This window comes from Tauraco erythrolophus, chromosome 5, assembly GCF_009769465.1.
Source record: "Tauraco erythrolophus isolate bTauEry1 chromosome 5, bTauEry1.pri, whole genome shotgun sequence".
Classification (NCBI taxonomy): Eukaryota; Metazoa; Chordata; class Aves; order Musophagiformes; family Musophagidae; genus Tauraco; species Tauraco erythrolophus.
In genome coordinates, this window is record NC_141469.1 from 75,037,519 (window position 1) to 75,063,344 (window position 25,826).

Consider the following 25,826-nt stretch of genomic DNA (forward strand, 5'->3'; position numbering starts at 1 on the left):
ATTTCTGCGTAAAGCAAAGCGGGGAAAAGGGTGCATTTCTCTAGTACAAAAAAATAAATAAAAAAAAAATCCGTCCGGGTTCCCGGAACCGTCCGGGAACGGTGCTTTTGAGTCTTTTCAGCTCCTGCTCCGCGCTCCGCGCCGCACCCCCATCCCGACCGGATCCGTCCCGTCCCGTGGCTGCCGGGCTGGGCTGGGCCGGGCCAGGGGAGGAGGGGCGGCGGCGGACGGAAGTGAAAACAAGACCGGGGGGACGGGGCCGCCGCCTCGCAGACGCTCCGCGGGTGTCCTCGCCTCTCTGCGCCGCACCGCCGGGGTGAGTGGCTGCCCAGCTGCGGCGTGGAGGGAGGGGGGGGGGGGGGGGGGAAGCGTAAAAAAAAAAAAAAAGGGGGGAGAGGGGAGCAAAAAGTCAATAAGTCGGGCGGGGTTTTTTAAAGCTTTATAGTGCTTTTCTTTTTTTTTTTTTTTTTTTTTTTTTTTTTTTTTTTTAAGCGGAGAGTGCGGTTTGTCGTGGTCTGGGCAGGGTAGGGCCGGGGCTGTCGGCGGTGCCCCGCTGGTCGGGGGCAGCTCGGGGCCCGGGTGTCGCGGCGGGCAGTGCCCGGCGGCGGGGGCAGCGCCTCGGGGCGCCCGTGAGGCGCCTCGTCCCTTGGCTTGCAGGGCACCTGTGGGGCTCCCTGTCCTGGGCCGAGCGTGCTGGGGGCCTGCGGAGCTCCTCGGGCACGGGGCTCGGAGGTGCCTTTGTCCCCAGGCTGTGCGGCACCCGTGGGGCTGCGCAGCGGGCTGCCCGTGGGCCTCCCTGAGGCTGGGTCTGGGGGGTGCCTTGGACTGGGACGGTGTGGGGCTGTTCTCCCGGCCAGCGGTAGCCGTGGGGCTCCTTGTCCTGGGGGCGCTTAGAGGGTGTCGGTGGAGGAGCTGGGCAAAGGGGGTGCTGGGGGGTACGGGGTCCTGTGTTGGCGCTGCCCCCCTTCCCCAGGCACAGCCACCTCTCCCGGGGGGCAGGAGGGCCCCGCTAGCCACCCCGGGCCCCTGGGGCTCTGTGCGCTGGTGGGAGTGGTAAAGGCGAGCGCTTCTGCCTGGATTTTGAAATTCCCCTTTCCAGAAGTAGATCCACCAAGCTTTTGATCATCTAACAGCAAGTTGCACAATTTCACCCTTAGCTGGTTTGCTTGCGCAACGTTCCCCACATGAAGCAGGGTTGGTGGGTTGCAGTACTTTCTCTTAGCTGTTGCTCTAGCATATTTTAAGAAAACTGTCAAATTACACTTTGAAGAGACCTTCTTTGTCTGCTCTTCCTCCCTGGTGTATCTGTAAGTCTGGAGATGCAGACACGGCAGAATCGAGTGGATGAGAAAGGAAAGATGAGTGATGCTGGGAGTGATGGATGGCATTTCAGCACGCAGTCTCTTCTCTGTTTGTAGTTGTTACAAAGGAAAAAGAACAGTATCCTTTTCTGATATAATATAATCTTTTCGTAGATCTGTTATTGTAACTAGCTGTTGGTTTTAAAAAAAAACAAACCCAGAAGTGCTACACAAGTGCTTCAGTTTTAGCTGGTAGGTAAAGCCTTCTGCCTGTGCTGAGACCTGCGTGTGTGCTGGTTGCTAGATGTGGTTTGCTTTTCTGCAGTCTCTAATTTATAGTGACCTGTCATGGCGGTGGGTTTCATTTAGAAGGAATGGCAAGAATTCACATCTTTACACGGCAAGAAATCTGTGACTAATTAAATCCTCTTTTTATAAGGAATTCAGTGCACAGAACCATTAGACAAATTGTAGTTCTTGCTTTAGTGGTGAGTCCTGCAAGAGTCCCAGCTCAACTCAGTGGAGGCTTTTTCTCTTTTTTTTTTTTTTTCCTTTTTTTTTCTCTTAATCCACATGAAAGCTCAGTGCTGTGAGCTTCTCCCTCTGTACTTTGGTGCTTGCTGAGAATTTTAAGGGTGGGTTGGGGCAGAGCTGCCCCTTAGCTGATGCCAACAGGCAGGGGCACGTCAGGAACTGCCCAGGCCCCTGTTACTAGCTCCGAATTCTGCTTCCTAATATATGTCTTGTCCTGTCCTGCCCAGTGCCAGCAGCCCCGTTGTGGTTACCTGAGTGGCCGTTGGTGTCAGTAAAAGTTTGCGATTTGATGTAGATTTCAGGTCTGAGCAGCGGATCTCTGTGGCTTGGGAAGGTGAACCCAGAAAGGTGTGTGTTACTGATGGCTTTCTCGGGAAGTGACAATAAATGTCCTGTTCTACCCCACTTTGAAGAGCTGCAAGACTGGGTGACTTTCACCAAAATCTGCCACTTCCAAAAAAAAAAAAACCAAAAAAACCCCCACGCATTTCACTGCAGTGTATGAACAGGTAAAAGCCAGCTTTGCGGAGAGCTTGCTGGGGTTGCAGCCCACTTGCTTCTGCTGGGTTGAAGGTCCACCTTAAATGTCCCTATAGGAGCGTGGAATCCGGCTGTGCCCCGGTGTAGTCTTACAGCAGCCCGCCCGGGTGTGCTCCTGCCTGGCTGCAGCCGTACAAAAATAGACAGGACCCACTACCTAAGATGTCATTGTAACGTCACTTATCTGAGGTGAAACTGAAGCCCTTGTCTTTGACACTGAACGGCGATTAAGTGCCTCGGTTGCCTTTTAAAGGTAATTTGTTGACCGTGTTTGTGGGGAGGGGAGGGAGGTGCTGGGGTTTTGCTGCCTCAGCCTCAAGTCGTGGCCCCGGGTGTTTCGCTGTAGTTCACAGCTTTCGTCTGGGGGTTGGTTTTAAGATCTGTTTCGTCTGTAGCATTGTTCTACCGATATGAAGTTATAGTATAAAAATAAAGATGTCACAGGGATTTCATTTTCTTCCGATTAACTTCGAAATTGTGATGATTTGACATCGTTTTGAAACTGTCAAGACATAATGGGTTTAGAAACAATCTTTGAGCTGATGACATGATGGCATATGATATTCATTTTGTTAAAAAGGAATGTGCCAGTAGTGCTAATTCCTTCCATACTTGGATTTAAGGGATGCTATCAATTCATGCTTGTCTCAACATTGACTTTTTTTAAGATGAGCTTTAATGCTGGTTGGTGGTTTGTTTTTTTTTTTTTGTCAAACATCTCAGCACCGGAAGTTTTCCAAGTCCCAAGTCCATGTTACCAGTTCCCTAGTCATGTTTCTTCCTAAACTATGGAGAAAAACAACAAGCGAGGAATAAAAGCACAAGTAATGACAGACCTGGTGTGGGTTTGTTTGTTTGTTTGTTTTTTTTCTATTTTTATACTATGGAGGAGAAGACAGACAAAGAAGGATTTCAGAATGGTAGACAGTGCCTTTTGTTTTTACCATCTTTAAATTAAAACTCTAATCCTCTTCTGCAGGCATCGGCTCTTGGATTTGATCCTTAAACACTAAACATCATGAGCAACTACAGCGTGTCTTTGGTTGGCCCAGCTCCTTGGGGTTTCAGACTTCAAGGGGGCAAGGATTTCAACATGCCCCTGTCTATCTCTCGGGTAAGTGCATCTGCCTCTTTGCTTGCATGTGGCTATCTCTTGTGCTGTGGCCAACCTGCAACCTTCAGACATGAGTATGCACAGATTACATTAATTACAGAGGCTGGGGCTCAACATGCCCTGTGGCGAGGAGAGCTGTTTGGAGGGAGGCAGCTGGGAAGATATATCTTCTTTGTTATCTGAAGACTTGGACAAAATTGTCTTAGGAAGGATGCGTTTGTTCGAAATGTTTTTATCTGCATTTATTTATGTGACAAGCAAAAGAAACTACCCTTGAATTCCCCTGCCTGCTTCTGCCCAGAAAATAGAGATGCAGAGGTTGGAGGCTGGCAGGAAACAGGCAATTTTCTGTGCAGGGCTGAGCCTGTGCAGCTCAAAGGGGAGGTGGTGGGGAAAAGTCACTCATGTTACCCTTGTTTATTCAGCAGCTCTTAGCAGCTTGAGGATCCTCTGGTGTCTGTTCTTGCAAATCCCACTAAAAAGGCACTTAAACGACAGTAGTTGTAGCCTGAGTGAACGTACCACTTTGTTGTGAGCTTTTTATAGAGTATGTGCTCTGAACTGATATTCCAAGGATTTCAGGAACTAAGTCAAAACAAATGTGATCTTTGTACCCAGGCACGATCTAACTAGTTTCCTACTTTGAAACCACATTTTCAGGGAAGACTTTTCTTTCAACATGGGCCAAGTTTCAAAGCCTTCCTCAGATGGATAAAGCACTTCATATATATATGTCCTTATATATAAAATATAGGGACAAACTTTGCAGTATTGGCTTTATAGGAGCATTGGAATCTCTGTATGAAGAAACTGGCCTTGATGGCTCTGTACCCCGGCACCTTTAAATTTGATTTGCAGCATTGGAGGCATTTATGTACAAATGACACCTTCTCTGTTGACAGCTCTCCTCCCCCTCCTGCATATTCATGTAGTTTAGTGACAAAGATGAATTATTTTTTACACCTGTTGGGATCGCAGAATTGATACTGCCCTGGGAGACAGAGCAGGTTTCTATTTGGGTTTATGCATCATGGCAATATTTTTAGCTGATCTCAACTAGCGATTCAAACTCTGCCAGTTCATTTAGACTTGGCTTATCCTATTCATCTGTGGATTTTGCTGGTGAAGTTAAAATACAGTTTGGCTCTGCAAAATTATTTTTGTATGGCTAAAACGGACTGGAGAGCTGTAGAAATGCCTGTGTACAGATGTAATAGCTAATACCTGAGCAAAAAAAGAGTTGAGAAGCAGTTTGTTCCCAAATTCGGGGGATTTTCAAGCTCAGCTGTAATTCAGTTTCTTGTGCAGGAGTAACCAGCTACTGAACTATTGAGAAATTTGAACTGGGGATGCGATAGTGCTCTTCTGATTTGACAGTGGAAGTCTTCTCGTGACAAGGATTTGCAAAAGCATAGGCTCTTGCCTGCATAGCGTGCCTGCCCATGGTACTGATGAGCAATTAAGTTTTGTAGGCTGTAAACTGTAGTAAACAACCAATTTTAGGAAACAGTAGCACTTTTGTGTAGGGGCCTCTGCTGTCTTGGAGATCTAGAGTGCAGCCCTGCTGTAAGCAGGGCTTCCCATCTAAAAGTTTCTAAAGAGAAAACATATGTTGAAATTATCCTAGACTACTACTTTATCACAGGAATCAAATATGCTGTCACACAGGGTAGCCTAGGGAAATTGGCCTAAATAGTTAGGTATAAAAGCCTCAGTTATGGGATTTGCTAATGACAAATGTCAGCACCCACAAGAGCAGAGCATAATAAAAGATGAGTGGGTTTAGAAATTTAATTTGTGCATGGGAGGGGGAAGCACAATATCCAATCCACATGTTGTACCTCAGCACTGCTGCTGAACTGCTGCTTCTTTCTTATTTGCAGTTAAGAGTATGCAAATATTAGACTGCCTGGTGCTTTTTTTTTTTTTTCCTTTGGATCAAAAAAGTGCTTAGTTCTGGTATGCCAATCAAGCTTTGGCCCATAGCTCGAAGAATTCAACGCCGTGTTCCTGGTATTCTAGAACAGCATGTACCATTCACCACCAGCTCCCACCCCACCCTTTCTTTTCCTGATGAAGCATAAATGCCTTCCTCTATCTGAAGACTGCTAATTAAATTATTTTAACAAAACAGTAATGAGACAGCAGAATTATGTTCTTTGGCAAGGAGGACTTTTTTTGGGTTTGTTTTGTTTGTAATTTGTCCTCTAGATGCTTGGGATGAATCTGGCTGCTTTGCTGAGGGCTAATTTCCTGCTGTAGTTTAAACTCCTTGAAATTAAGTTCAAATAAAGTACAGTTTATGAAGCACAGAAAATACACTGGTTTCTAAAGCTGTTTATCTGACAAACTGATCTCTCTTGCTAATGGTTTGAGCAAATTAAGAGCTCGTGTGGTTCCTTGGAGAAAGTTTTTACTAAGTCATTTGACTTCGTACAGAATACAGTTTAAATGGGTGTATTTCTTGTTGCCTCTATGAGGTAAAATGGGCCTGTTTTGTCTTCTTCAGCTAAATTCTTAATGTCAGTCAGTGCAAAGGTGCAACAAGTTGACATCAACACAGGAGTAAAAGTAACATTTGATTTTTATAAACTTGTGTGCTAGTTGCAACATCATAACCAATAGCAATGGTTATTGCAGGGTTATGTCAGTCACTTAATGTCTCTTTCTCAGTGCTTTAAAGTTGCTGCATGTACTTAACTTACGCAGCTGCACACATCTTGTGGTGAGTAAGGTATGTGACATTGGGAATACAGCTGTGTAGTTAGTGGTGTGGATCAGTACAACAGAAACACGTGCAATACTTGCGGTTACGTGTGCTTGTGTCTGGCTGGGTTTCGGCAGGGTGGCTCTTAGCCATCCTCTGTACCCTGCGAAGGCGCCTGCTGTTACAGGGGTCAGGAACTCAGCACCGGGAAGGTGATGCGTGGGGTGGGAGCGGTGACGGGAGCGCGGCGGTGGGGTATGGCTCCCTTGCCAAAGAAGGGTCAGTGGGGAGGAAGCTGCTCTAAAAGTAAAACAACTTGATCATTGCCCTTCAGCTGAGAATAAAGGGTGGGTTGAGGTGGTAGATCTACATCTTCTATTGACAACCAGCTGTTAAAGTGGCTCAGGCCACCACATATAACTTCACTGTAGGGCTTCCAGGCAGCTAATTCTGTAGCGGTACTTGTATAACAAGAGACTGCAGACTGTAACCGGTTAGCCTGCTGTGAAGAAGGTAGAAATTACTGGTGTGGATGTATGCAAGCATAGATTATTGCGAGATGCTGTTCTTACTTTTTCCTCACGGCATTGTACTTCAGTTAAAGAAGCAACTATTCTTATGCCTTCAAGAGCTATATTGTGATGCAAAACTGAAAAATGGAAAGCTAAAGCAAGTAAGAACAAATTACTGATATGCAAGGTTAATTACTTACTGGTAGCTGTAAAGTAGCTGTTGTAGGGAATGACTAAGATTCAGACTTTTTCCATATAGAAGAAGCAGCTTCCTGTCTGTCATATATGGAGACATGTGAAATGATATTTGCCATAATGCGGTTGTCTTCATATGAATGAACGGATTGCTTCTGAATCAACATAGACTACTGAAAAGGTAACTACTTGATAGGCATCTCCATCTCCACCTTGTAGATTTGAGAAGCATTGTCCAACCGCTTTGAGTGTTGGCTATGCTGCAAGAATTATATCATAGGTCCTGCTTACTTCTCAATTATTTCCAAATAAAATTTGTTTCCCAGTTGCAGGATGTTCTGCTAAACACCAACTGGGTCAAAAAAGTCTATTGAGCCAAAATAATTGAAGCTGAACTGTTTTGGTTTTAATTATGATTGCCAATAATATGGGATCTGGTGTTGCTGATATCCATGTAGGTGTATGGTGTTGGATAAATCCTACTGCTGCTTGTGATAAGTCCAGTTTGGGAGTAACATTGGTCTATATTCATTAGATCTTTGCCTTCTAGATTTGTTTGTGCAAGAGTGTTTCTTCCAATGGATTAGAATAAAGAAGTGCAGTTTGGGAGATAAAGTAATCCAAACACGCTGCTAGGTAGGATTCCTGGAGCAGCTTTTGGGCATGCTAAGTATTATATTTACAGAATTCGAGGTTACCGATATCTACAACATGTTGTTTACTTGCAACACAGCTTTTAAAACAATACGCACATCTTTAGAGTTTGAATTAACGTTATGTTTGTGTTACTTTTTTGGCAGTTGGTTAGTTCCCAATGCTTAATTAACATAAGGAGAATAAACTCGATAAGTATGACTGTAGCATTAGTAAGCATGACTGTAGCATTAGCAAAACTGCTCTCCTCTGCAGATTGAAATAAATTTGATTTTTGTACTGACAATTTAATCGTTATATTGTGATGATCTCTGAGAGGTTTAGACGTTTGTTCTGAATATATGCTTGAAATGTTTGTAGCCTATCAAAAGTTTTGTGGTGCGATCTCTAAACAGTGCTCATCTCTGTTTTAAGGCAGTATTTATCACTAGAAACAAGGAAATACTGAAGGGAAACTAGTTTGAACAGTAATGTGTAGCCTATGTGCAATAGGTACCCTTCCACCTAATGCAAAAACATAGGATATTTTTTTGTATTTAGAAGAAGTTTTATGTTCAATCCTGGTGGCAACTCTAGCCATTTTCCTTCAGAAGATGTTTCACTATTTGTCTTTCTCCTCCTGTAAGAATTGAGTGGAATATTGTCTTCTTCAAATGCTTGACCGGACTGATAGCTTTGTTTTTCTACTGTAACTTTCAATGTGTTCCTCCCCAAGCTTCTTCCTGCTTCACTGGTCACTTTGCCTCTTCAAAAAAACCCAAACCCAAAACAACCAACCAAAAAACAAACCCTCTTAGAAATGGCCCTTTCTTTTTGCAGTTCTTCAGTTTTCATTATTTTATCTGTTTCAATTATGTCTTTGTGTTGTTGTTGCAAGCTTATAGTTGGTGGGAGACTCATGATAATGAATGTCAGCAAGCAGTACACACAGGGAGTAGATGGAAGAGGAGCCTGCCTTGGGATGCAGTAGGGAATACATGTGCAGCACATCAGCTGCTTGATATTCATCCCACGTGAGCATACTGACATTCCTCATGCTGGTATCGGTAGGTCATTATCAGAAGAGCTGTCTCTTCTGCTCTCCTACTTTCCTTCCTTCCTCCCTTCCTGCCCAGGTACATAGGTGGTTGCCCAGCAAGTTGTCCAGGTGGATGGAACATGTGTGATTGGTTTTGCACAGTATTTGCTTATTCAGAGGTTTGGTCTTTAACCTTGTTCATATTTGGAAGCAAGCTATTTTAAAGTCATTAGCACCTGAGAAAATAATGAGAAGAGAATAAAGCAAAAATGATGCTTTGAATGGGCCGAGAGTACGTCAGCTTTGACTAGAGTCTGTCTGAGCCTTTTGCCCTTGTGTTTGTGTGAATTATTTTATTAAGCCCTATGTGTCGTTTTCAGTAAAATTAAATTTTGTGTAAGTATGAGCTAAGTTGTTGTAGTGGGAGACTGAGGAGATGGTCTTTCAAGCAGGCATGTGAAATAGGCGAGAAACACTGTCACAACTGCTGGCCTGGCCAGTGATAATTGTGTCGGTAACTTTATGCTTCATCCTGGAAGCTACTGAGAGCTACTAACTAAGCCCTAACTGGCAGCTGCTGGCATTGCTGTGCTGGTTTGATTTGCTACCGAGTTGTGATGATTTGCACAAAATACAGCTGAAGATGTATTTCCGCTGCTGGAACTTCCTGCGGCGGGGTCGGAGATACCGGCGAAGGTCACAGCGCTTACCTGCTGCTCCTGGGGCAATAAATGCTGCGTTTTACAGGAGCTGTCAGTGCTTATGAAATGAATGGGGTTAGCCAAGGCATGAAACAAGAAGTGTAAACTCTGTTCTGTTTAATTCTGTTTACAAGATGTGGTTCACTGAAAAAAAATACTGAGAATGACAAATGAGCTACCAGTGCCAAAGTCTGTGTGCTCTCTGCAGAGTCCTGAAGGAACAGAGGACTCAGTTCTTTAAGAACCAAGGGGAATACGGACTCCTAGATGCACAAGTGGTTTAATATGAGCAAGTTTTCTGAAAGTCCTAAGAGTGCTGGTTAGTGCTTCAGAGTTTGCACGGTTGCCTGCAGGCAACATCCTCCTTTAGAGAGCTCCTCAGTTGAACTTGGAGATGGAAAGAGGTCGGTTGTTACAGACGTAATTTCCCGATTGCCTCTTTTCCCACTGCTGTTTAACTTCTTTGTGCTGAAAATTGGGAAACAGGCTATGTTTCCGCTGACCATTTGTTTTCCTTCCCTTGTCTATTCTGCTATGTGGTTTAGAGCAAGGCAGACCATCACAGGAGTGGGATTGGGAAGAAGGGAGGATGTGGGGGAGATGAGGCAGAAGAAAAGGATCTGCATCTCATCTGTTCATGACCTTATTTGTCAGACAACCTCCTCAGACCAAGTAGGAAGCTAACTTATTTTAAAGTAGTTCCTCTACTGATGTCATTCCCCCAGAAGTGAAGCTGTCAATACTGGGGAAAAAAAGAACCAAAGAGCTTGTAGCTGAGGGTTATCTGATGTAATGTGTGAACATATTTTTTTTTTACGTTAAAAAATGCTAGTAACACTTTTTCCCCCTCATAAGTGACAGTTTAGTTATAGTATGAGGAATACAAGTGAAATATTTCATGATGGAAAAACTAAAGTATTTGTTTGCAGTGTCTGCTTCTCAAAGACAGATGTAGTGAAAAAATAAACTCTGATTAGATGTTTGGAGCAGATGCAAAATTGGCAATCCTTCCAGGGGCCAAAAAGCAGGACCATTTATTGAATACTGACTGAAAAAAAATTAGGCATGTTTTCTTTGCAAGTATCTAGCCCTGGAGGCCTGACAACTTCTGTCAACTTCCCCACCATTTGGAGATGCTATTTTTAGTGTAACTGTTTTTCTCATTATTCATTGGCCGATGGCTATCAGAAGGCATTGTGAGAAGAGACATGGTGGTGAAAGGTTTGTTTGTTTGGCTTTGGTATGGAGCCAGGAGATAACATTGTTGGCTTTTTTTTTTTTTTCATTTGTTTTGACTATTTAAGAATAGATTTCTTATGTTATCAATATAAGGGAAAGTGTGAGAGAAAACTGTTTTGTGTGCCTAAAGCAGTGGAAATATGGGAAAGGTGATATTCCTCCTGCCAGTGGTCAAAAATAAAAGAAATTGAGGCTGAGGTTTGTTTGAACAAATATGAGAAATAGAAATATGTTTCCTTCCATAGGCAGCTGTTACAAGAATAAGAGACAGCAGGAAAGGAGGCCACCGCTAAGACCGATGTTACATGAGTCTCTTACTGCCCTGAAGACTTGAGTCAGTCAAAGTAGAGAAAACATGATGAAAGTATCTGTTCAGGTTCCCTTACTATAAGAGGTCCTCAAGCTGGATTTGTGGAGAGAGGTACTATCTTTTCTTAGAAGAGTTGACATGAGTGGAAGAAACTGGCCACGAACTTTGAGCACAGGGTCCTTTTGAGGTGTGAGTAGCTTCAGTTACCCTGTTGACTTAAAGCCTTGCTTGTGTTAAGGAGTTTGTACTGTCCTGCTGCTCTGATGCGTGGTGCTGAAGACAGAGCTGATGGATAAGAGGCTGATCGTCACTAACTCCGCTGACCTGGTTTAAATGCAGACAAGCTACTGCTGTAAGTATCTTGATAGATGATTGTGGGCTATACAGGTCTAGATTAGGGCAATGATGGTCTTCTCAGACAAGTTTGCTGGTAGATCAGGTTTGTAATTATGTTCGCTTCCAGAAACTGTGCTTGAAAGAGTTTTCTTCAGGAGCATGGTCATGCTGATAATGCTGTGCTGTGACAATTCAGTCTCATCTTCTTAAAAGGAGGAAAAGAAAAAGATGATGTTAGGAGCTTGTGCTATGTTTGTTCTGCAAGAGCAGCCTCTCTGATGACTTGCTTAAAGCTAGATATATGTGGAAATGAAGTTCAGGGAAAAGTAGAAAAAGGCAACAGAGGAGGAGAGAAACAAAACGTGGATGCTGTTAGGTTTGGTACAGCTGTGAGGAGGGGCAGATGCTACTCCATGACTGGCTGCTACTCAAGCATCAGCCAGCTGCATATGCCTGTGGTCACTGAACACTTTTGCAGAACAGATGTAAGGTTTCAAGTTGGAGAATGAAGGACACCCTTACCAGACAGGCTGTAAAAAAAGTCTGGTTTAAATGACTTGCGTAACACTGCACAGGGGTATTACCACCCTCTTTTTCCGTTTCTCTGCTTCATTCATCACTCACCTTTCACACTGTCAGTTAATGGGATGATGTCCTCCACACAGTAGCTATTCACTTTTTGTTGCTTCAGGATACCGGTGCAATTCCCACCACATAGCCTTGTGTGTACCCAAGTAGAGAGGTAGTAGGCAGACAAAATAGCACGTTATAAATTGAAGACCATATGATGACGCGCACACTCAAAGTAGATGAGTAAGTGCCACACCAATGGGATATACTTAGTAATTTTGGTGTAAAGTATAGTTAGCAGCCACAGAGCACAAAGAGACTTCTGCTGTCAGTGCCTTGTTTTTACTTCACAGGGAAAATCATAGTCTTCAGTGTTTTACAATCCAGAGAACTTGGAGTGAAATTAATAATTCTGTGACACCTGGGTGACTGTTCTGCCTATATACTATCAAGCTTCAAGATGTACCAAGTGTTGAGTTCCTCAAACAGGCACTCAAAACAGGAAGATGCAATGTGTTCCTTAAAAGATTGGTGTTTTTTATTTTAATGTAGGGCAGGAAATTTCAAGTAGACTGTTCCATGACATTTTTCTATTATGCATTATTATTATTATTATTGTAATTTCTATCTCATTCTGAGTTAGTCTTGCATTAGAAACTTCAGCTTAAACAGTTAAGCTTAGTAGAAGTAAAAGCAAGAAAAAATGGCATCTGATAGTTGAAAGTATTTGAAAATATGAACTCTCGCAATCGTTGTCAGCTGTGCCTGTAACAAAGCCCTGAAGTAAGATGGAATGCCTTGTGTGAAGTCCCATAGGCTAGAAAGTGGATCTTGCCAGGTCTTTAGTGGTCCTGTTGGAAAGGTCAAATGGTTTGCATGTTAATTGGATATGAAAGAAATTTGGCTTACGCTGATCTATATTAAGGGATGACCTAATGCGGTATCTAGTTCTTTTCCTAACAAGCAATCGAACAATGTGAAGTACTTGCCACTTCAACAGAAGGCAACAGAAACATTTATTTTTGTGTTAATTATTTTGTTGTCCTTTTGAAGACTTAAATAGTGATTTAGATGCTAAACCTAGAATAATGTAGAGTGTATCAATTTCAGGACAGTAGAACTGTTTGTTAAGCTTTTGTGTTTATGAACCTAATTCGTTCATCTTTAGATATTCTTACACCCAAAATTTATTAAACCTGAGGAGAAAATGATCAAAGTGTCTCTGTTAAGTGTGATGTTGTATTGGTAGGAATAGCATTTAAGATTTTTGAAAAGAAATTCTGTAGAGCAAAGGCAAAATGCTGTAAACATGAAAAATGCAGGCATAAATAAAGATGTATTTTTGCTATTAAAAAAGATTCTATCACCTTGGTGGAAACTCTGGCTATGGAACATTTTTTTAAAAGTTCTAGTCAAAAAAGGCAGCTTTGCTGTGCAAACGCTTTGTCTGCTAGACAAGACCAGCTTTATCTCAAAGTTTGTAGTACATCTGCTACTAAAGCTTTTTCCTTCTAATGTACATCTTGTACATGACAAGCCAGGCATAGTTCTGAGTCCAATGCATCTAATGAGTGAAACTTTTCTTTCTTTCCGGTGAAGTAGAGGCCAAAATTACTGAGCTTTTTTTGAGAGGAGGGAGAGGCTCCCTTGCCAGTGATTTCTACCTCTTCTCTTTGCAGTTCTAGACTTAGCTTGGTGTTGTGAATGACATGGATAGGTAGAGTAATGGGATTGCTTGTCTCCAACTCACTCATGTATGTAAGCAATTCCTTCTGTACTGTTCTGTTTGTCATTACCCAATGTCTTTAAAAGGAGCGGGGGAGGAAAAAAAGCGAAACCAAAAAACAGTGGAGATCTACAAGCCAGAGAGCCTGTGGAAGTTGGGCTGGGCTTGCTTTTATTAGACTGATAGGAAAATGGAAGGCTTGTAAAGCTTTAAACATCAAAGACGTCTTGGTAGAGTAAATCCTCTTGTTTCCTGTTGGCTTTCTGCAGCTCCTCATTTCAGGAATGAAAAGGCATCCACCCAAATATGTATTCTGACAAGTAGAGTGTATTCAGCCCTCAGGGCACTGACTGGTTCTTTGTGAGAGACTGATCGTCATGGCTTGATCAAATGTAATGTAGATTGTGAAGGATCAGCCTCGTAAAGGAAGCAGCAGTCAGTGGTTGGAGAGCAGGAAACACTGCATCCTATCTGGCAGCCTGAGTTCCTGTCCTTTTTAAATTGTTTCTTAATGCACTGAGATGTGAGGGCAGAAAGAACCCCAAAACATTGGCAGTTCACTAAAATAGGAATAAGCTCGTGTAATACCTAATGCTTTTTTTTTTGTATGTGAATTATCTCCCACCCCTCTGTCAGTGGTAATCACTGGCTGAAGAATCACAGAATGTTAGGGATTGGAAGGGACCTCAAAGGATCATCTAGTCCAATCCCCCTGCTGGAGCAGGACCACCTAGATCAGTTCACACAAGAACGTGTCCAGGTGGGTTTTGAACATCTCCAGAGAAGGAGACTCCACAACCTCTCTGGGCAGCCTGTTCCAGTGTTCTGTTACCCTTACTGGGAAGAAGTTCTTCCTCATGTTTAAACAGAACCCCCTATGTTCCAGCTTAAATCCATTTCCCCTTGTCCTGTGATTGGATGCCACTGAGAAGAGCCTGGCTTCATTCTCATGGCAGTCACCATTTGCATATTTATAAACATTAATGACGTCCCCCTCAGTCTCCTCTTCTCCAAGCTAAAGAGACCCAGCTCCCTCAGCCTTTACTCATAAGGGAGATGCTCCACTCCCTTAATCATCTTCGTGGCCCTGCGCTGGACTTTCTCAAGCAGTTCCTTGTCCTTCTTGAACTGAGGGGCCCAGAACTGGACACGATATTCCAGATGCGGCCTCACCAGGGCAGAGTAGAGGGGGGGGGAGAACCTCTCTCGACCTTCTAACCACACCCCTTCTAATACACCCCAGGATGCCATTGGCCTACTTGGCCACAAGGGCACATTGCTGGCTCATGGTCATCCTGCTGTTCACCAGGACCCCCAGGTCCCTTTCCCCTGTGCTGTTCCCCAACAGTTCAGTCCCCTACTTGTACTGGTATATGGGGTTAACAAGGGTTAACAACAATAAGTTAACAACAAGAAGGTTGACAGAAGAAAACCTGTGCTTGCGTCTCCACGTTGGAGCTCCAAGTGAATTCCATGGATAAAACTCTTCTTCCATCAGTGCCCTAAGCAGGGATGGTAGGTGGGGCTGGTGCAGTGGAGGCTTGCTTAGCCCAGCTGGCTCAGCCGCGGGAGCTGGGGCCGCTGGCACAACGATGGGGGCAGGTACCTGGAGACAATACAGTCTAGAAGTGCCGATGCCAGACTTGCTAGGACATGTCTGTCAGTGCACTAAGCTGTGAAAACTGCCACTGAACGCTTATTAAATTACAGCTTTTGTCAGCTATGGATACAGTCTTATTCTCTCCCCTTTCCAGCTGTCATATTTTGGCAGGTGGCTATAAGCAAAAGTCATTGTATCAGGGGCTTATGCGAATCTCCTTTGAGAGGATATTCAATTTGTAAATTAAATTACTTTGCTGTTGTGCAGATTGAGTGTAATCCTGTAAGAACCCAAGCCTTGGTGCTGCAAAAACACTTGAGCAAATGTGTAGTTTTAGGAATATACGTTGTCTTCATAAGATGATTCTTGCTTAAGACTCAGCCTATGTTGATATGCTTTGCTGCTCAGCACCTTGCAGCGTTGGGTCTTCAGACTGTTACCAGAAGGAAGGAAACATTGACTTGCTTGGAGGAGTGTGTGGTTTAGCCCAGCCAGCAACTAAATGCCACACAGCTGCTTGCTCATCCTCCCCCACCCCTGGGGAATGGGGAAGAGAATTAAAGGGGAACAGGGAAGGAGACTGGTGAGTTGAGATAAGAACAACTTCGTAATAACATAAAATTAAAAGTAATAATGATAAAATAATAATATTATATGAATATATATGAAATGATAATAATACAGACAAACAAGAAATGCACAGTGTAATTGCTCACCACCTGGTCATCAACGCCTGTCCTGTTCTGGCAAATGATTCTGAAACAGATAAGCCCTGACACCACAATCCCAGATGAGTGAGAGGCCTGAAAGGGGAACAAGAGAGAGAGAGCACTCCGAGTCTGAGAGAGCCCTTCGAAGAGAGTCCCTGGACGAGCAAGAGCCCTCAGAAGAGCAAGAACTTCTTCCCAATCAAACCTCATCTATATACTGGGCATGACATTGCATGATATGGAATGCTCCATTGGCCAATTTGGCCCTCAATCCTAGTCTAAGTTCAAATCATAAGAGGAGTTGTGGATCCCTTGTCCCAGCCATGCTCCTCCCCAGCCTGTTGTGCTCCAGCACGCTGGCAAAAACACGGAAAGCTGAAAGGTTCTTACTGTCTCAGTACCAACTACAAACACCAGTGCACTATCAACTTTCTTCTCATAACAAATCCCATACTAAATCCAAATACAGAACTCTTCTAGCTGCTAAAAAGAAAAACTAACTCCATCCCAGTCAAAACCAGGACAAGGAAACAATTGACCTTTCCCAGCTAACTTTCTGCTTTCTCTCAAAGATGCATTAGCCCATGATTGTTAGCTATAGGAGAACTGGCTAGCAGAAATGTTTGTATGACATCCTGAGAGCTAGATTAGAAACAGACCTTTGACCAGCCACTCAATCTCCATCATTAAAACCAGAGGGCTAAATAAAGTGATTTAGTAGAATTTGGGGGTGAAGAGCCTTTATGTATTAGGTATGTGGTGGTGTTTTACTACCCCTTGCTCTGGACTTGCTGTAGAGATGTTCTTTGCAGCATGCAATTATTGCACTCTTAAGCTAGAGATTAGTACCTCAGAGCAGGTCCTTTTTTGAGTAGTTTTGTAAAACTCTCTTCTGAACTATTGACTAAAATAATTGAGCTTATGAACAAAGAATAGATGAGTTTTTTTCGACTGAAAGAATAAACTTTGTAAATATGTCCAGAAGTGCAAGTAATTATCAATGTGAAAACTTTGAGGTGGTTTCCTTGAGGTGTGCACTTAAGTCTTGGAGATGAATTCTTGCAATATCTCTCCAGATAAAAGTATCGCCATCCCTCGTATGCCCAAGGGAACGTGATGCTCTCTGGCTGGTTGAGCAACTCCTCTGTGAGAGCATTTTCTTCCATTGACACTTCTACACTTGAACTTTAAAATGTAGAAACTGCTGATTATTAAAACTTCAAATGACATTAATTTGTTTTGATACCTGACCCGATGAAAACTGCTGCCATTGCAGTTGACGGCCCAGATCAGTTTATAACTCTGTCCTGGATGGTGTGGGATTAAATAACTGGAAATTGCTCACAGGAAACTCTGATTACAGCAGTCAAAGCAAGGATTTAGGGCAAACCAGTCGGTGTTGATGCTTTACTTTGCAGCCTCCTGCTGTTGGAGCAGGCTAAACTGCTGGGGCTTTCCGCCCCCTCCCCCGCTTCCTCCTTGCAAATGTAAGGCACGCTTTTGGCATGGCGATGGAGACAGATGGGTGTAAGTACACGATTTTGGACGCTGTAGCCATTGACGTCAACTGGTTCCTGACCTCCAGGATGGAGTGCCTTGAGTGCTTTTGGTAAGTTCCAGTGCCTCCTCTGTCACTCCCTCACTGTGTGCACAACTCCTGTACTTGGTTTTATTGCATATCCTGATCTACGCCTGTTCAGTCAGCTCCGTAATTACCCCATTCCTGCTCCCTGACTTCTGTTGCTCTCTTTAGCAAAGAATGTTATCTCCAGGGTACCAAACAAGGTTTTGTAGAGATTCTCCTGTCCTACTTTGCCCTCATGATGATTATGTAGTACAAGTCAACCTTTATCCTACAGCATGGACTCATTCCCTTGAAAGAAACTCCATATGACTTGGAGGGGGGACTGAATATGGGGGAGACGTGAGACCTCAGTCCCTTATGAAGGAAAATATTATCCAGAATAAAGGGATAAAGATGAACTTTGTGGAATGCATAAGTGCTGTGCTTCAAGGGAAGCATACACTTGAGAGGGGTGGCATGCAAATAGTTTAGACTTAAATGCAATGACGTTTATGTAATATTAATATCAATTCTGGGAAACGTAATGCATAACAATGGTCATTATGAGTTAAGAAATACTGCACTTCATCATTTAAGATTGCTAACCACTCAAATTGAATCAGAGTTGGTTTTCTACTACTGATTTTTGAGTTTCTGCCAAATAGGCTTGAATCTTTCAATTTGTCACCTGTTTTTCTTTTAGCATGAAGAGGAAGGTGGTTTTGCAAGAACACAATTTGTATTGCCTTCAGTTTTTCCCCCTTACTTTCCTTCACCTGAGGACATCTGTCTTATTGCTGAAATAAGTCTACCAGGTGTTTTTGCTGTTAGTTGTCATTTAAGAGAAATGCTGTTCAGAAGCCATTATTATTTGTGGCATTACCAGGGTTTAGGGTTCAGAAAAGTGTATGATGGGATAAGAATGAAGGGAATAATAAGAGCTAGGTATCACACGCATGTGCACCCCCTCCCCCCTAAGCCCCACAAAACTATTAAAATCAAATATATAGAATATTTGCCAGGAAGCTCCAAATGACAAACAATGAAAGCTTTGGACTCTGTATACCAGATGGTATGAGTATTTACAAGGATATCTTGCCCTTGTTTTGAATTGCACAAGCATTGCATTGTAAGTCTATAACTATCCTTTTCCTTCCAGTTATTCCTTACTGTGCCAGTCCTTGCCAGACTGTAGTATGTCCTGGCTTTACTGTGCCGAGCACTGGGTTTCTGTTTAATCAGAAAAGCAAGGCTGTATGGCCTTACTGTACCTTATTGGTACAGTTGCAGGAAATGCTTCAGTATCAAGAAACAAGCTGCTCTTTTGTGCAGCAGAGAGCACTTGAGTAGCTCTGAGTTCTTGAGCAAGCATAGACACTGTCAGCAGCACAAGCATGCTTTGGGTTGCCAACTCAAAAAGCACAGCTGGCTTCTTCAGGAAAAATTCTGTAGCTGTTGTTACGTGGGAGGTGGTAAGATGGATCTAGAGGTGGCTTCTGGCTTTCAGTCTCCTGGCAGACACGTGACAACCCTGGGCATGTGGACTCAACTACAGTTTCTTGCTGCCTCATGTGTGGGGCTATCTTTTGGAGCCTGCCACAAGATCCCTGCTGCTCTCCCACCTTCATGGCAATGGGCCATTCTGATGAAGAAGAGTGCAGAAGAGCTTCGGTGTCACTTGCCCATGAAGCTGTTACAATGTGATAGGGCTAAACTGCTTTGTGAAGAAAGTAGCAACTTGCTCCGGTTGGTCTCTGTTTAGCAAAGTGCAGTCTAAAAGCGAAGTGTTGGTTAAAAACCACATAGAAGATACCATTTCGGCCATCCCCATCCCTTTTCTTCACACTGAGAGGAAGAGTAAAGGTTGAGTTGTTGTTGAAAGGCTTGAACTGAAATAGAGCCAAAATCCAAGTCATCAGAGGGGCCACACTGCAGTACAACAGAGCTGAGTCTGTTTTGCCAGTTGTCCCATAAGGAGGAGGAAGTGCTTTGAGAGCCTCCCCAATAACTCCAGCTGGACATTACTCAGGACCACCCGTAGCTGTCTTTGACCTCTTTTGCTGTCTTCCTGCATGCTGGAGTGATACTCCTAAAGCATCCCTTCCAAAGGGGCGTCCATGGGAAGATTGCTCTGGTCAAGATTATAGAGGAACCCAGAGTTGCTGTTGCTGGTGTTCTTTGAGTGTCACAGTAACAGTGAACTTTTGGGAGGGGTGTGGTAGGGGGTGCTGTTAAGCTCCCAGACCTTTGCATTGATGCGCTTTTATTGAAATCTGCATTCAATTTGAATCATTGAAATAATCCCTCAGTGTTGCATTGGAGATTCAAGAAAAGTTGAAAAACTCAGCGAAACCTCAGAGTCTATCTTGGCATTAAAATCGTGAGATTAAAAAACACTCCTTATTTCTAGGGCCTGACTCATGGGTTTTGAATGTGTGAGGGTGGCAGTGTTAGTTAGCTCCTATGGTCAAGTAGCATTATAAATATTTCAGGACTTTAGGGCACAGAGCTGTGCCAAATATTTTTCTTGTGTTTGTGGTTTGATTTTTTTTTTTTTTCCCTAATTCCCGAAACAAATTTTTGCATGTGTCTTATAACCTGGGTTGTGTGTGTAATTAAACAGACCTGTTAAGTCTCCAAGTTTATGAAAATGGTGCATCAAATCCAAGTATTTAAATTAATTATGTAGTGACCGAAGTGTTGCTGACTGTCTAAAAGCTGTTTTATTGGGCCATAGCATATGCAGTTTCATGTATTTGTGGTAGAAGAAAGTGAATTGCAGAGCAGCTGGCTTGCTAGAGGCCATCAGAAATAAATGGTACGTGGCATGTGTAGTAGAATTTGACCCTGTTAGGAAAACGAGTAGGGCAAAGTGGCTGGTTATTAATGGTGGCTCTAGCTTCTGGTGGCAGCACAGGCAAAGCAGAAAAAATGGGAGGGGGGAATCAAGTGGGATTTGAATAATTCTTCCTGCCTGCCAGGAAGTCCTCAGTGCTCTGAAACTCATTCAGCCAAGCCATAAATGAATTCTTCTCTGACAGATTGCACTCTGGGGGAGGTAATTTTCTATTAGCTTTCACGAGGCATTGCAAGTTGCTGCCAGCCCCGAGTGTTAAAGGGTGGAGGGGACTTTCAGTGGAGGTGTGTGGGAATGTCTTGCTTGGGACTTCATCAGACACTGGTGTTGCTCACCAGCCTGGGCTGCGGCACCAAGGATGCTGTTGCATCTTCCGCAGCCAGGAGGAAATGGCCTGCCTCTTGTAGGCAGGATCGGTACCTTGAGTTGATTAGTAATTAGTTCATTATATTCAACTCAATCCAGCTGGGTAATAATGACTGGATGCCATACACTGGGATGCAGGATGCTGTAGGCAAGAAGCAGGCATGTCACCTGCTGTGCTCTGGCATCACCTCTGGCAGTGTGGGGAGGAGTGGGTGGCTGGGAGCATTGGCCTCCTGAATTTCTTGGACGTGACTTGCCAGAAATGCTGAAAGAGGTCCCTCTGTGCTTTAGGATGAGAACCGAACTGCTGATTTGCTTTCTCTGATTACCGAATGTGCGCGTGTGAACAAGCTGCCCAGTGCCCTGTTCTGTGCTGTGCTGAAATAACGAGGTTGAGCGCTGTGGATGGCAAGTGATGTGTGGTGGATCTCTTCTGCCTGCAATATATCCAGATGCAAAAGATGGAAGATGAATACATACACTTATTTCTGTAATTTGGCCATCATGATCCATCACCATCCCGATATCTGTTGGAGGGACAACACAGCAGTGCATAAGCAGTCCAGGAGGTTCTTGGAATGCATTAATGATAACTTCCTTCTCCAAGTGATAGAGCAACCAACAAGGAGAGCTGCTATGCTGGACCTTGTTCTCACCAACTAGAAGGAGCTGGTGGGGAACGTGAAGCACAAGGGCAGCCGTGGTTGTAGTGACCATGAAATGGTGGAGGTCAAGATCCTTATGGAGAAGGAAGCACAGCAAGCTCACTACCCTGGATTTCAGGAGAGCAGACTTTGGCCTCCTCAGGGATCTGTTCAGTAGAGTACCATGGGAGAAAGCCTCGGAGGGAAGAGAGGCCCAGGAAAGGGGGCTAATGTTCAGGGATCACCTCCTCCAAGCTCAGAAGCGATACATCCCAACAAAGTAGTAGTCAGGCAAGCAAAAACACTAGGAGGCCTTCATGGTGCTCCTGGACAAACTCAAACACAAAATGGAAGCCTACAGACAATGGAAGCAAGGACGGGTAGCCTGGGAGGAATACAGAGAAATTGTCCAAGCAGCCAGAGGTCAGGTTAGGAAAGCTAAAGCCCTGATAGAGTTAAATCTGGCCAGAGACATTGAGTGCGACAAGAAAAGCTTCTATAGGTATGTCAGTCATAAGAGGAGGACTAGGGAAAACGTGGGCCCTCTCCGGAAGGCAAGGGGAGACCTGGTTACCCAGGATATGAAGAAGGCTGAGGTACTCCATAACTTCTTTGCCTCAGTCTTCACTGGCAAGTGCTCCAGCTGCACAGCCCGAGTCACAGAGTGCAAAGGCAGGGACTGGGAGAATGAAGAACCACCCACTGTAGGAGAAGATCAGGTTTGAGACTGTTTAAGGAACCTGAAGGGGCACAAGTCCATGGGACCTGATGAGATGCATCCGCGGGTCCTGAGGGAACAGGCAGATGAAGTTGCTAAACCGTTATCCATTGTATTTGAGAATTCGTGGCAGTCTGGTGAAGTTCTCACTGACTGGAAAAGAGGAAACATCTTTAAAAAAGGAAAAAAAGAAGATCCAGAGAACTACAGGCCAGTCAGTCTCACCTCTGTGCCCGGCAAGATCATGGAGCAGATCTTCCTGGAAACTATGTTAACACACATGGAAAATAAGGAGGTGATTGGTGACAGCCAACATGGCTTTGCTAAGGGCAAGTCATGCCTGACAAATTTGGTGGCCTTTTATGATGGGATTACAGCATTGGTGGATAAGGGAAGAGCAACTGACATCGTCTACTTGAACTTGTCTAAAGCATTTGACATTGTCTCGCACGACATCCTTGTCTCCAATTTAGAGATACATGAATTTTATGGATGGACCACTCAGTGGATAAGGAATTGGGTGAATGGTTACACTCAAAGAATTGCAGTCAATGGTTCATCCAGAGGGACCTTGACAGGCTGGAGAGGTGGGCCTGTGAGAACCTCATGAAGTTCAACAAGGCCAAGTGCAAGGTCGGGACAATCCCGAGCAGAAGTACAAGCTTGGCAGAGAATGGATTGAGAGCAGCCCTGAGGAGAAGGACTTGAGGGTGTTGGTGGATGAGAAGCTCAACATGAGCCGGCAATGTGCGCTGGCAGCCCAGAAAGCCAACCGTTTCCTGGGCTGCATCAAAAGGAGCGTGGCCAGCAGGTCGAGGGAGGTAATTCTGCCCCTCTACTCTGCTCTCATGAGACCCCACCTGGAATACTGCGTTCAGCTTTGGGGCCCCCAACACAAGAAGGACATGGAGCTATTGGAGCGGGTACAGAGGAGGGCCGCAAAGATAATCCAAAGGCTGGAGGACCTCTGCTATGAAGACAGGCTGAGAGAGTTGGGGTTGTTTGGCCTGGAGAAGAGAAGGCTCTGGGAAGACATCAGAGTGGTCTTCCAGTACTTAAAGGGAGCCTACAAGAAAGCTGGAGAGGGACTTTTTACAAGGGCATGTAGTGATAGGACAAGGGACAATGGATTTAAACTGAAAGAGGGCAGATTTAGATTGGATATAAGGAAGAAATTTTTCACTCAGAGGGTGGTGAGGCACTGGAGCAGGTTGCCCAGAGAAGTTGTAGATGCACCATCCCTGGAAGTGTTCAAGGCCAGGTTGGATGATGCTTCGAGCAACCTGGTGTAGTGGAAGGTTTCCCTGCCCCTGGCAGGGAAGTTGGAACTAGATGATCTTTGAGGTCCCTTCCAACCCTAACCATTCTATGATTCTGTGAGTGTACTGAATCCAAACTGCTGTACTATGTGGAATAAGCCTTTTAGTGAATAAAGCTTTGGGCTTCCTTTGTCCTTCAAGAGTTCCTGGACCAGCTTCACTGGTTTCTTCTGTCTTGAGGGAGAAAAGTCTTTAGCTAGTGAAAAACGTATATTACTCCAGAAAGCTTTTTTGCTTGTTGTTTTTGCTGCTTTTTCAACAAGTATGTGTTATGTGTGGGAAATCCTTGGAAGTAGGGGATGGCGCATGGCAGGCAAGATCTCGAGGAAATGTTGGAATAAGCAGATATGCGGTTAGTCGTAACCTGAACCTCTCTGGAAGACATATAGGAAATATACTGCTTGATTTATAAATTTGTAATACTTTTAAAAGGCATTAAATGTGCCTTTTAAAAGATGCTGGAAGAAGGTATGGAAAAGGTCTATATCATGTCGCATAAATATCTGGGCTGGGCCCAGTCGTTGTAAACTGTGTGGGATTGTAATGTAGGTAAACTCAACGATTTCTCTTCTGCAAAGGAGAAAGAATGATGTTTACAATATGTACCTTACATCTCCGTATGCTGTTGTTTAAAATGAGGAAACTGAGAGCAGAACGTAACTACTATGTAAGCACAGTACTCCACGGTTATCACTGGGACATAATTTCGGTTGTCTGTCTGTGTGTTCAACGCATTTACCTTGAAAACTGAATCTCAGTGTAAGAATGAGCTTTATATCATAAGTTAAACTAGCTTTTGGATTTCTAACCCTTTGTGGAAAAAAATGGAATTAATACATTCCCCTCGAGTGAAACTCTAACCTTAATGTCTTTTCCTTTCTTCATTTGGTTTGCTGTCTATATACAGGAATACGACAGCTGGCACGACGTCTCCTATTTGAATTGTGCCGTTTAGCGTTTCTGCAGCTGGATACGTGTGGAAAGCTGCACAGTGACAAGTCTGTTTCTCATACCTTTTGTAGTCTGTTTTTCATCAGATAGAAAAATGTTAATACCCCCTCAACTTTCCTCCTTTGGCTCACCCGGACAGTAATTTACTTGAGCATTTCCTGTATGTTGTCTCTGGGCACGGAACTCGTGCTTTACGTTGCAGATCTTCACCGGGGTGCTGCCTCACCCCCAAACTTCTTGGGACATTTCCTAGGACGCCCCACACTTGCATTCTGCAGCTAATTGGGATGGTGCAAACATGTGGAAGGGAATTTATCCTTAATCCAAAAGGGGATCTGAAGCGAAACTTGAAAGAATGCTTCACTTAGTGTTTTTATTGCAACGCTGTTAATGTTTCCTGTGTATTTTAGCAGAGTTTTATAAATTTCCTGGTCAAACAGAAGTCTGCTTGCAAAGAGTTACTGCTTAGAAAAGAAAAGCTTAGACAGTCGCGTTTTTTTCCACATGTTAAAATGCATTTTGATGCTAGTAAATGAATATTTTCATAAGTGATGAATAGAACTTTTGTTTTCAAGAGAATTTTCCTCACTTTTTTATGTGCTTTGGCTTCAGAAACCTACAGACAAATGAAGAATATGGCATAAAGCTGATTTGGCTGTTGAGTGAATATTTTGTATTTCTTCAGGCTGCATGAGGAATTCTGTATTGTTTGTGGGCAAATACCTGATTCTGGTCAACTCAGCTCATCGTGCTGTAGTATCTAAGCAGGTGCTGAATTTTGAGCTCTCAGACATGCAGGTATTGAGATCCGTTTGCACGGTCTGGAGAGGTCGCCTGCTGTAAGCAATCACTGTAATGATTTTACCTTCTACTCCATTTCTTCTTCACTTGGGCACTTAATGCTAACTCTGCAAGCATAAATAGTTCAGCTCAACAGATACAATTACAGCTTTCTCAGTGTGCCAACAGGCAGATTTGCTGCAATACAAAGAGGTTTTTTTGAGACGGAGCAGTGAGAAGCGCTGAAATGCTCCTTGGAGGTCCCACCTTCTGCAGATGGATGGGCACTGTCGTGATGATGGTGCCTGGAGGAAAAGAATGGAAACCTTCTTTTCTGATAGCAGATGGAGAGTCTTGTCTGAAAGTTTTACTTGGCTAAGGTGCTTTAACTGTTTATTTATTAAAAACATGCAGTGTTGAGTCCAGAACATCAACATTTTGCTGGTTTTTACTCAGTAAGAGTTTTTCTACTGAAGCCACATGTTGGGGTTTTTTAATATATTTTTATCTCTTCTTGCTTGAAAAGCTACTCTTTTTTTTTTTCCTTCCTTTATAGCAAAGCTGAAATAAGGAGGTTTTATCCTTGCAAATGCGCCTTGCCCTTCAATTTAACTGCTGGTTTTGAATGCTGCTGAAGCTGTAATTTGTTCCTGCTCTTGTCTCCTCTCCTCCAGTTCTTCTAAGACTTGGAGCTCTCCTCAGACCTCAAATATTTTCACATTGGGGAAAAAAATAAAATCTTTGACTATTTGAGCCAGCTACAAAAAAATAATAAAAATATGCAAGGACCAAAATACAAATGGCCACACCCCTGCGGGAGGATGAGGTGGTGTATTTCAACAAGTGCTTCTTCATTAGCA

General features: G+C 43.7%; 1 protein-coding gene across 1 annotated transcript in view; it reads left to right on the forward strand.

Moving 5' to 3' along the window:
- The first annotated feature begins 281 nt into the window (after positions 1–281).
- Positions 282–25,826, forward strand: part of PDLIM5 (PDZ and LIM domain 5) — a 135,497-nt gene continuing 109,952 nt past the window's right edge. Inside the window, exons 1-2 of the mRNA XM_086611322.1 lie at positions 282–316; positions 3,355–3,489. Of these exons, the coding sequence (XP_086467448.1) occupies positions 3,394–3,489 (96 nt within the window). The 5' untranslated portion in view covers positions 282–316; positions 3,355–3,393. The remainder of the gene's footprint in view (positions 317–3,354; positions 3,490–25,826) is intronic.